Source organism: Lampetra fluviatilis, chromosome 68, assembly GCF_964198595.1.
Source record: "Lampetra fluviatilis chromosome 68, kcLamFluv1.1, whole genome shotgun sequence".
NCBI classification, from domain to species: domain Eukaryota; kingdom Metazoa; phylum Chordata; class Hyperoartia; order Petromyzontiformes; family Petromyzontidae; genus Lampetra; species Lampetra fluviatilis.
The window spans coordinates 3,392,382-3,404,460 of NC_136342.1; the positions used below are offsets into that span (position 1 = coordinate 3,392,382).

Below are 12,079 nucleotides of genomic sequence, written 5' to 3' on the forward strand. Positions count from 1 at the left end.
GTCGTGGGTTCGATCCCGACCCTGACGCCTGCTGTATATTTGGAGTTTGCGTGTCTCTCTCTCTCCCTGTAGAGATGTTAACTATCTCTCCTGGTACACAGGAGGTCGTCGTGGGTTCGATCCCGACCCTGACGCCTGCTGTAGATTTGGAGTTTGCGTGTCTCTCTCTCCCTGTAGAGATGTTAACTACCTCTCCTGGCACACAGGAGGTCGTCGTGGGTTCGATCCCGACCCTGACGCCTGCTGTAGATTTGGAGTTTGCGTGTCTCTCTCTCTCCCTGTAGAGATGTTAACTACCTCTCCTGGCACACAGGAGGTCGTCGTGGGTTCGATCCCGACCCTGACGCCTGCTGTAGATTTGGAGTGTGCGTGTCTCTCTCTCCCTGTAGAGATGTTAACTATCTCTCCTGGTACACAGGAGGGCTTGGGTTCGATCCCGACCCTGACGCCTGCTGCTGTATATTTGGAGTTTGTGTCTCTCTCTCTCCCCGTGGTCGCGTGGATTTTCTCCGGGTCCCACCAGTTTTTCCCTCCATATTTTAGAATCAACATCACCACGCGTTCAGAGTATTTCTCTGCTGCTATAAATTTCCACGTGATGATGATGATGATAAGTCACTTCGTTGAGTTCTCATTTCTGATGGCCAGGGGTCGCTTCTGAAATAGAGCTACGTACATCAGTGGGGCCTTACCTGGTAAAATAAAAAAAGATAAAGTTAAAATATATATATAATTGCAGTATATGGGGGATCTTTGTCCTTGAGTGGTGGATATTGTGTGTGTGGTGTGTCTAAGAGCGTGTGAGTATATGCAGGGGAACGGTAGCGTAGCGGTTAGCGTGGCGTTTTCCCCTCCACATTTAGAATCGACGGGCCGCTATAAGTGTCCACGTGATGATGGTGACGATGATACGCCACTGCCGTTGAGCTGCGGTCATTGTTTGTGATAGCCAGAGCTGGGTAGCTCAGTGGGGACTGAACCTGATAACAATAAAAATTGTTTAGTTTTAGTATGGGTCTCGATAAGTAATGGGTCTCTGTGGGTCTGTATGGGTCTCTGTGGGTCTGTATGGGTCTCTGACTATGGGTCTCTGTGGGTCTGTATGGGTCTCTGTGGGACTGTATGGGTCTCTGAGTATGGGTCTCTGTGGGTCTGTATGGGTCTCTGTGGGACTGTATGGGTCTCTGACTATGGGTCTCTGTGGGTCTGTATGGGTCTCTGAGGGTCTGTATGGGTCTCTGACTATGGGTCTCTGTGGGTCTGTATGGATCTCTGTGGGTCTCTGTGGGTCTGTATGGGTCTCTGTGGGTCTGTATGGGTCTCTGAGTATGGGTCTCTGAGTATGGGTCTCTGTGGGTCTCTATGGGTCTCTGTGGGTATCTATGGGTCTCTACGAGTCTGTAGAAACACGTTTTAGTATTTTGGCTGCTATAAATTCCCACGTGATGATGATGACGATGATACGCCACTTTCGTTGAGCCGCGGTAATTTTCTGTGATTGCCAGGGATTCGCTTCTGAAAAAGAGCTGCTACATAGCTCAGTGGCGCCCTTACCCTGGTAACAATAAAATACGTTTAGTCGTCGATTAGTCCGCGTTGCGTGGCGTGGAGTTTTGTGTCGAACTAGGACCCCATGCCTAACAGCACGGAGGGGAGGGAGGGGGGTGGGGTTTGTTGTCTTTGCCTGTTACACCGCCCGGGTGAGCTGACGACACGATGCCAAATGTCGAAAAACCGGGGCCCAAAATTTAGTTTGCCGGCGTCGGGAGTGATCGCCGCTGCGGTTCGTGCCTAGCAGGGCCGTACCCGGCCGGGTACGGGTACCCGTTTGCGACCCTGGTGCGGCCGGGTACGGGTACGGGTAGACCGTGAGTCACTGGTGAGTCACCGTTTGTCACTTATTTCCCAACGTCTTGTCTCTTCTCACAATTCAAGTTCCTAGAATCAACCCACCCGCGCCTGCAACATGGCTTCATCCCAGAGGTCGTAATCGGGTACCCGATACCCTTACCCAGACGGGTACGGGTAGGGTACGGGTACGGCCGGGTACCCGTTTGCGACCCTGGTGCGGCCAGGTACGGGTACGGGTAAGGAATCAAAACCCGTTTGCGACCTCTGGTGTGGAGACACGGGCGTGTGTGTGTGTGGGAGGAGGCACAGACGTCGATCTGTGATAAAAAAAAGACCTTCATGGCTTGTCGGATTCCTCCAGTGTGATTACAGATTCAGATTTGAGTCTATTCATTGGGTTCTTACTGTGGTGCTGCGCCAGTGTTCCACGTTGACCTTGTGTGACTTCCCTCCCTTCTCCCCTCCATCCCCTCCCCTCCACTTCCTTCTCGCCTCGCCTCCACCCCCTCCCCCCCCTTCTACTCTCACTCCCCTCCACTCCCTCCCACCACTTTGCCCCTCCCTCCTCTCCCTCCCTCTCACTCCCCCCCTTCTCCTCTCTCCCCACCCCACCCCACCTCTCCTCCCTCCCCTTCCTCCCCTCCCTCCACTCCCCCCCCTTGTCCCCTCCCTCGCTCTCACTCCCCCCCTTCTCCCCTCCCCCCACCCCAACTCTCCTCCCTCCCCTCCCTTCACTCTCCCCCCCTTCTCCCCTCCCTCTCTCTCACTCCCCCCTTCTCCCTCTCCCCCCCCACCCCACCTCTCCTCCCTCCCCTTCCTCCCCTCCCTCCACTCCCCCCCTTCTCCCCCCCTTCTCCCCTCCCTCCCTCCCCCTCCTCCCCACCCCCTCCTCCTCCCCCCCCTTCTCCCCCTTCTCCGTGCAGCTGAAGATGGATTCCGCAGGAGTGAAGATCCTGGAGACGGCGGAGGACATTCAGGAGCGACGACAGCAAGTGCTCGACAGGTGAGGCTCGCTCACCCGGGCCCCCCCCCCCTGCTCACCTGGCCCCCACGCTCACCTGGCCCCCCCCCGCTCACCGGGCCCCCCCCCCGCTCACTTGCCTCCCCTGTTCACCCGGGCCCCCCCCCCCCACTCACCCGGGCCCCCCCACCACTCACCTGGGCCCCCCCCGCTCACCCGGGCTCACTCACCCCTGCTCACTCACCCCGGCTTGCTCACCTGGTCCCGCTCACCCTGCCTTCCTGTAACTCACTCACTCACCCGTCCTCCCTTTTCACGCACTCGCCCATTCTCACTGTGACTCTCCCCCATCTCCCTTCCTCCCCTCCCTCCCTCCCTCCCCCATCCTCCCTCCCCCGTCGTCCCTCTCCTCCCTCCCTCCCCCCCCATCCTCCGTCGTTCCTCTCCTCCCTCCCTCCCGCCCCCATCCTCCCTCCCCCATCCTCCCTCCTCCCTTTCCTCCCCCATCCCCCCCTCCCTCCCCCGTCCTCCCTCCCTCCCCCGTCCTCCCTCCCTCCCCCATCCCCCCTCCCTCCCCCATCCTCCCTCTCCTCCCCCGTCCTCCCTCCACCCCTCCCTCCCCTCCCTCCCCTCCCTCCATCCTCCCTCTCCTCCCTCTCCTCCCTCCCTCCCCTCCACCGTCCTCCCTCCTCCCTCTCCTCCCCCATCCTCCCTCCCCTCCCTCGTCCTCCCTCCACCCCTCCCTCCCTCCCCCATCCTCCCTCCTCCCCTCCCTCCCCTCCCTCCATCCTCCCTCTCCTCCCTCCCTCCCTCCCTCCCTCCCCTCCACCGTCCTCCCTCCTCCCTCTCCTCCCCCATCCTCCCTCCACCATCCTCCGCCCCCGCCCCCCAGGTACCACCGCTTCAAGGAGCTGTCGAGTCTGCGTCGCCACAAGTTGGAGGACTCTCGGCGCTTCCAGTTCTTCCGTCGCGATGCCGACGAGTTGGAGAAGTGGATCCAGGAGAAGCTGCAGGTGGCCTCCGACGACAGCTACAAGGACCCCACAAACCTGCAGGTGGGTGGGGTGGTGAGGGTGGTGGCGAGGGTGGTGAGGGGGGCGAGGGTTGTGAGGGTGGTGTGGGTGGTGAGGGTGGCGGGGGTGGTGATGGTGGCGGGGGTGGTGATGGTGGCGGGGGTGGCGAGGGTTGTGAGGGTGGCGAGGGTGGCGAGGGTTGCGGGTAGCAGTGATGGTTAGCGAGTGTGAGTGATGGTTAGCGAGTGTGAGTGATGGTGAGCGAGTGTGAGTGATGGTGAGCGAGTGTGAGTGATGGTGACCGAGTGTGAGTGATGGTGAGCGAGTGTGAGTGATGGTGAGCGAGTGTGAGTGATGGTGAGCGAGTGTGAGTGATGGTGAGCGAGTGTGAGTGATGGTGAGCGAGTGTGAGTGATGGTGAGCGAGTGTGAGTGATGGTGAGCGAGTGTGAGTGATGGTGAGCGAGTGTGAGTGATGGTGAGCGAGTGTGAGTGATGGTGAGCGAGTGTGAGTGATGGTGAGCGAGTGTGAGTGATGGTGAGCGAGTGTGAGTGATGGTGAGCGAGTGTGAGTGATGGTGAGCGAGTGTGAGTGATGGTGAGCGAGTGTGAGTGATGGTGAGCGAGTGTGAGTGATGGTGACCGAGTGTGAGTGATGGTTAGCGAGTGTGAGTGATGGTGAGCGAGTGTGAGTGATGGTGAGCGAGTGTGAGTGATGGTGAGCGAGTGTGAGTGATGGTGAGCGAGTGTGAGTGATGGTGAGCGAGTGTGAGTGATGGTGAGCGAGTGTGAGTGATGGTGAGCGAGTGTGAGTGATGGTGAGCGAGTGTGAGTGATGGTGAGCGAGTGTGAGTGATGGTGAGCGAGTGTGAGTGATGGTTAGCGAGTGTGAGTGATGGTGAGCGAGTGTGAGTGATGGTGAGCGAGTGTGAGTGATGGTGAGCGAGTGTGAGTGATGGTGAGCGAGTGTGAGTGATGGTGAGCGAGTGTGAGTGATGGTGAGCGAGCTTCTGAGTCGCGAGCGGCAGTGAGTGTGAGCATACTGACCCTGGCCCCCACCCCCATGTGCCCCCCTCCTCACCCCCGTGTGCCCCTCCCCCCCTCCTCACCCCCGTGTGCCCCCCCCACCCCCCGTGTGCCCCCCCCCACCCCCCCGCCGCCATCTCCCCCAGGGTAAGATCCAGAAGCACCAGGCTTTTGAGGCCGAGGTGCAGGCCAACGCGGGCGCCATCGTGCGCCTGGACGAGATGGGCAACGGCATGATCTCCGAGAGCCACTTCGCCTCCGACACCATCCGGGTACGCGGCGGCGCCGGCATCACCGGCATCACCGGCATCACCGGCATCACCGGCATCGCCACCGCAACGCTGGCAATACCGCCGCCGCCGTCGTAGTCGTCATCGTCACCGGCACCGCAACGCCACCGTGGCGACAGCATCACCATCACCGCCATCGCCGTCATCGCCGTCACCGCCGTCATCGCCATTACCGCCATCGCCGCCATCACCGCCATCACCGCCATCGCCGTCATCGCCATCGCCATCACCGCCATCGCCATCATCGCCATCACCGCCATCACCGCCATCACCGCCATCACCGCCATCACCGCCATCACCGCCATCATCGCCAACATCGTCATCGCCAGTTGCAGTATCGCCGCCGGCACCGTGACGCCACGGCACCGGCGTCGTCATCACCAGCGCCATCGTCATCACCAGCGCCATCGTCATCACCAGCGCCATCGTCATCACCAGCGCCATCGTCATCACCAGCGCCATCGTCATCACCAGCGCCATCGTCATCACCAGCGCCATCGTCATCACCAGCGCCATCGTCATCACCAGCACCATCGTCATCACCAGCGCCATCGTCATCACCAGCGCCATCGTCATCACCAGCGCCATCGTCATCACCAGCGCCATCGTCATCACCAGCGCCATCGTCATCACCAGCGCCATCGTCATCACCAGCGCCATCGTCATCACCAGCGCCATCGTCATCACCAGCGCCATCGTCATCACCAGCGCCATCGTCATCACCAGCGCCATCGTCATCACCAGCGCCATCGTCATCACCAGCGCCATCGTCATCACCAGCGCCATCGTCATCACCAGCGCCATCGTCATCACCAGCGCCATCGTCATCACCAGCGCCATCGTCATCACCAGCGCCATCGTCGCCAGCGCCATCGTCATCACCAGCGCCATCGTCATCACCAGCGCCATCGTCATCACCAGCGCCATCGTCATCACCAGCGCCATCGTCATCACCAGCGCCATCGTCATCACCAGCGCCATCGTCATCACCAGCGCCATCGTCATCACCAGCGCCATCGTCATCACCAGCGCCATCGTCATCACCAGCACCATCGTCATCACCAGCACCATCGTCATCGCCAGCGCCATCGTCATCGCCAGCGCCATCGTCATCACCAGCGCCATCGTCATCACCAGCACCATCGTCACCAGCACCATCGTCATCACCAGCACCATCGTCATCACCAGCGCCATCGTCATCACCAGCGCCATCGTCATCACCAGCACCATCGTCACCAGCACCATCGTCATCACCAGCACCATCGTCATCACCAGCACCATCGTCATCACCAGCACCATCGTCATCACCAGCACCATCGTCATCACCAGCGCCATCGTCATCACCAGCACCATCGTCACCAGCGCCATCGTCATCACCAGCGCCATCGTCATCACCAGCGCCATCGTCATCACCAGCGCCATCGTCATCACCAGCGCCATCGTCATCACCAGCGCCATCGTCATCACCAGCGCCATCGTCATCACCAGCGCCATCGTCATCACCAGCGCCATCGTCATCACCAGCGCCATCGTCATCACCAGCACCATCGTCATCACCAGCACCATCGTCATCACCAGCACCATCGTCATCACCAGCACCATCGTCATCACCAGCGCCATCGTCATCACCAGCACCATCGTCACCAGCACCATCGTCATCACCAGCGCCATCGTCATCACCAGCGCCATCGTCACCAGCGCCATCGTCATCACCAGCGCCATCGTCATCACCAGCGCCATCGTCATCACCAGCGCCATCGTCACCAGCGCCATCGTCACCAGCGCCATCGTCATCACCAGCGCCATCGTCATCACCAGCGCCATCGTCATCACCAGCGCCATCGTCATCACCAGCGCCATCGTCATCACCAGCGCCATCGTCATCACCAGCGCCATCGTCATCACCAGCGCCATCGTCATCACCAGCACCATCGTCATCACCAGCACCATCGTCATCACCAGCACCATCGTCATCACCAGCACCATCGTCATCACCAGCGCCATCGTCATCACCAGCACCATCGTCACCAGCACCATCGTCATCACCAGCGCCATCGTCATCACCAGCGCCATCGTCACCAGCGCCATCGTCATCACCAGCGCCATCGTCATCACCAGCGCCATCGTCACCAGCACCATCGTCACCACCAGCGCCATCATCAGCACCATCATCACCAGCACCAGTACCGTGACCACCATCATCATCGTCATCACCAGCACCATCATCACCATCGTCATCACCAGCATCACCAGCGCCAGTATCGTCACCACCAGCGCCATCATCAGCACCATCATCACCAGCACCAGTACCTTCACCACCATCGTCATCACTAGCACCATTATCACCATCACCACCATCGTCATCACCAGCATCACCAGCGCCAGTACCGTCACCACCAGCACCACCATCACCATCGTCACCACCATCATCATCGTCACCACCATCACCATTGTCATCACCAGCACCATCATCACTATCATCACCATCGGCATCACCAGCATCACCAGTACCTTTATCGTCATCACCAGCACCACCATCACCATTGTCACCATCAGCATCACCATCGTCACCATCGTCACCACCGTCACCACCGTCATCATCAGCGCCAGTTTCACTATCGCCATCAACAGCGCCGTCACGGCATCACCGTCACATCACCGGCATCCCATCGGACCACCGCCACCACCACTACGGCAACACAGCTCTGCCGACACTGATGCCGGTACTGCCGCTGCTCGTGGTACCGATGCGGATGCCGACAACGGCGACGCTGCTGCTTGCGCTGCTGCTGCTCCTGCTGCTCGCGCTGCTGCTGCTCCTGCTGCTGCTACCGAGGGTCCTAATGCCGCTACTGCTGCCTCTGCCGGCGCCGCAGGCCCGTCTGGAGGAGCTGCGTCGCCTGTGGGAGCTGCTGCTGCTGCGCATGCAAGAGAAGGGCGTGAAGCTGCTGCAGGCGCAGAAGCTGCTGCACTACCTGCGCGAGTGCCACGAGGTCATGGACTGGATCAACGACAAGGTGAGCGGGGGGGGCGGCGCCAGCGGTCGGGGGGCGGGTGGGTGGGGGGCGGTTGGGGGGGTGGGTGGGAAGGAGGTGGGTGGGTGGGTGGGGTGGGTGGGAGGGGGGTGGGTGGTAAGGAAGGGGGCGCTAGCGGCACGTGCGGGTGGGAAGGAAGGGGGCGGGTGGGTGGGTGGGAGGGTGGTAAGGAAGGGGGTGGGTGGGAGGGTGGGAAGGAAGGAGGCACTAGTGGCACATAAGGGTGGTAAGGAAGGGGGCGGGTGGGAAGGGGTGGGTGGGTGGGTAGGAGGGTGGGAAGGAAGGGGGCGCTAGCAGCACGTGCAGGTTGAAGCAAGTGAGTGGGTGGGAAGGAAGGAGGCGCTAGCAGCATGGCGGTGGATCAGGAGAGCTAGAGTGACCCCTTGTCACCAATAATCCTAAAGAGTCTCAACGCACCTTACTAACGCCACAGCGGCCCAGCTCCGCCAGCTTCCAAAGAAGGGGGCGTGGGGGTGGTGAGGCGGGGGCAGGGTTGTGGCGGATGGTGGGGTGGGACTGTTTCATCCCCCGCCCTTTAGAGGACACATTCCTGGGATAGCCGAGATAACTGGGATTGGTACGATAGAGGCAGCTGGCGGGGGCGGCCGTTGAGCGCGCTCACAGCCAGCGTCGGCGATGAATATATCCGAACCCGTGCTGGGCTCTCCCCTGGATCGACTCGGCCTCAAATGAGTACCTGGTGGGGGTGTGTAATCGTGGAGACGGAGGTGGTGCTCGCCACTCCCGCCCCCACATTGCCGGCCTTCACAGGCGCTGCTATTAGCGTGCACCTAGCATGGCACGAGCGCCGTGGTGACGTCGGCGGTTCTTGTTGTTGTGTGTTGGTGGGGAGTGGTGGCGCAGCTGTTAGCGCGCCGCGCCACGAACCCAGCGGCCCCGAGTTTGATTCCCGCCCGCGGCCCGCCAATATCAGCGCCGGCGGCCTTCGCGGGCTGCCGCTCGCTGGCAGCGCTTGCGCCCGACAAGTGTGTTGAGGCTGCACGGGGGACCTTTGTCTTTGCTGCCAACCCCCTCTCCACCGCCCGGCAACCCGTGGGCATCGTTGGGTGACAGTGCGACCGGACTGTGTCTGGAATGAACCACTGACACCAAAAAAGCAAAGACCCCCCCTCCTCCTCCTCCGTTATAGCCTGCAGAATGTTGGGCCAAGTGCTCTGTTAGCGAGGAGCATCCATGAAGGTCTCCGCTATGGCACGCGATGGGGGCGGGGTGGGGGAATCCATTGAGTTGAGTGTGTGGCGTCGTGCTGTGGAGTACGTAGTGGGCGGGCGGTGGAGTCGGTCGTTTAGTGTGGCGAGTGGGTGAGTGGGTGGTGTGGCGAGTGGGTCAGTGGGTGAGTGGGTGAGTGGGTGGTGTAGCGAGTGGGTGGTGTGGCGAGTGGGTGAGTGGGTGGTGTGGCGAGTGGGTCAGTGGGTGGTGTGGCGAGTGGGTGGTGTAGTGAGTGGGTGGTGTGGGTGGTGTAGTGAGTGGGTGGTGTGGCGAGTGGGTGAGTGGGTGGTGTGGCGAGTGGGTGAGTGGGTGGTGTGGCGAGTGGGTGAGTGGGTGGTGTGGCGAAGTGGGTCAGTGGGTGGTGTGGCGAGTGGGTGGTGTAGTGAGTGGGTGGTGTGGGTGGTGTAGTGAGTGGGTGGTGTGGCGAGTGGGTGAGTGGGTGGTGTGGCGAAGTGGGTCAGTGGGTGGTGTGGCGAGTGGGTCAGTGGGTGGTGTGGCGAGTGGGTGGTGTGGCGAGTGGGTGGTGTGGCGAGTGGGTGGTGTAGTGAGTGGGTGAGTGGATAGTGCAGCGAGTGGGTAGTGTAGTGAGTGGGTGAGTGGGTGGTGTGGCGAGTGGGTAGTGTAGTGAGTGGGTAGTGTCGTGAGTGCCAATAGCCACTCTCTGGTGACACGCACACACACACACACTAAGACAACACAGACATCACACACACACACACTAAGACAACACACACACAGACATCACACACACTAAGACAACACACACAGACATCACACACACACACAGACATCACACACACACACACTAAGACAACACACACAGACATCACACACACACACACACTAAGACAACACACACACAGACATCACACACACACACGCACAGACATTGCCCGCACACAGAGCCTTGATTCATGCGACACGGACCAGCGCTGCCACCTGCACCCCCTAGCGGCCTCCTTCCCCGCCTCCTGCTGCTGCCATCGTGAGCACGCACACAGACAAAGATCCCCCGTATAGCCTTTACCAGACTGTTGGGACAGGTGCTGTTAGCGAGCACCTATGAAGGCCGGAACGGCACACGAGGGGGTGGGTGGCCAACACAACCCCTGGCCGCCTTTGTCTCCCCAGCAGAGATGTTTAAACACACCGCACCAGGTACTCATTCGAGGCTGAGTCGACCTAGGGGAGACCGGTTCAGATAATCGTCACCGGATGTTGGCCGTGAGCGGGAATCGAACCTGGGTCGCCGGGTTCGTAGCGCAGCGCGCTAACCGCAGTGCCACCGCTCCCTGTCACGCACACACAGACATAATGCGTGCACGCACACACGGGGAGAGTGGGAGCGAGAGTGGGAAGGAAAGAGGAGTGGGAGGGGGAGAGTGAGAGTGTGACGAAGGAAAGAGGGAAAATGGGAGGGAGAGTGGGAAGGAAAGAGGGCGTGTTGGAAGGAGAGTGCGAGTGTGACGAAGGAAAGAGGAGAGTGGGAGGGGGAGAGTGAGAGTGTGACGAAGGAAGGAGGGAAAATGGGAGGGAGTGGGAATGAAAGAGGGCGTGTGGGAAGGAGAGTGAGAGTGTGACGAAGGAAAGAGGAGAGTGGGAGGGGGAGAGTGAGAGTGTGACGAAGGAAAGAGGGGAGTGGGAGGGGGAGAGTGGGAGTGTGACGAAGGAAGGAGGGAAAATGGGAGGGAGAGTGGGAAGGAAAGAGGGCGTGTGGGAAGGAGAGTGTGACGAAGGAAAGAGGAGAGTGGGAGGGGGAGAGTGCGAGTGTGACGAAGGAAAGAGGGGAGTGGGAGGGGGAGAGTGAGAGTGTGACGAAGGAAGGAGGGAAAATGGGAGGGAGAGTGGGAATGAAAGAGGGCGTGTGGGAAGGAGAGTGAGAGTGTGATGAAGGAAAGAGGGCTTGTGGGAGTGTGGGAAGGAGTGAGAGTGTGATGAAGGAAAGAGGGCATGTGGAAAGGAGAGTGAGAGTGTTATGAAGGAAAGAGGGGAGAGTGGGAGGGAGAGTGGGAATGAAAGAGGGCGTGTGGGAAGGATAGTGAGAGTGTGACGAAGGAAAGAGGGAGAGTGGGAAGGAAAGAGGAGAGGGGGAGAGTGAGAGTGTGACGAAGGAAGGAGGGAGAGTGGGAGGGAGAGTGGGAAAGAAAGAGGGGAGTGGAAGGGATAGTGGGATTGTGGTGAAGGAGAGAGAGTGTGACGAAGGAAAGAGGGAGAGTGGGAGTGTGACGAAGGAAAGAGGGAGAGTGGGAAGGAAAGAGGAGAGTGGGAGTGGGAATGAAAGAGGGCGTGTGGGAAGGAGGGTGGGAAGGAAAGAGGGCTTTTGGGAGGGAGAGTGGGAGTGTGACGAAGGAAAGAGGGTGAGTGGGAGTGAGAGTGGGAAGGAAAGAGGGGAGTGGGAGGGGGAGAGTGAGAGTGTGACGAAGGAAGGAGGGAAAATGGGAGGGAGAGTGGGAATGAAAGAGGGCGTGTGGGAAGGAGAGTGAGAGTGTGACGAAGGAAAGAGGGGAGTGGGAGGGGGAGAGTGAGAGTGTGACGAAGGAAGGAGGGAAATGGGAGGGAGAGTGGGAAGGAAAGAGGGCGTGTGGGAAGGAGAGTGAGAGTGTGACGAAGGAAAGAGGGGAGAGTGGGAGGGAGAGTGGGAAGGAAAGAGGGCGTGTGGGAAGGAGAGTGAGAG

The 12,079-nt window shown here is 60.1% G+C and overlaps 1 protein-coding gene across 1 annotated transcript in view; it reads left to right on the forward strand.

The window, feature by feature from the left end:
* Window positions 1-2,774: 2,774 nt before the first annotated feature.
* SPTAN1 (spectrin alpha, non-erythrocytic 1) overlaps window positions 2,775-12,079 on the forward strand; it is a 110,134-nt gene continuing 100,829 nt past the window's right edge. The window contains 4 exon segments of the mRNA XM_078882923.1: window positions 2,775-2,854; window positions 3,705-3,867; window positions 4,997-5,122; window positions 8,017-8,157. Coding sequence (XP_078739049.1) covers window positions 2,781-2,854; window positions 3,705-3,867; window positions 4,997-5,122; window positions 8,017-8,157 — 504 coding nt within the window. The 5' untranslated portion in view covers window positions 2,775-2,780.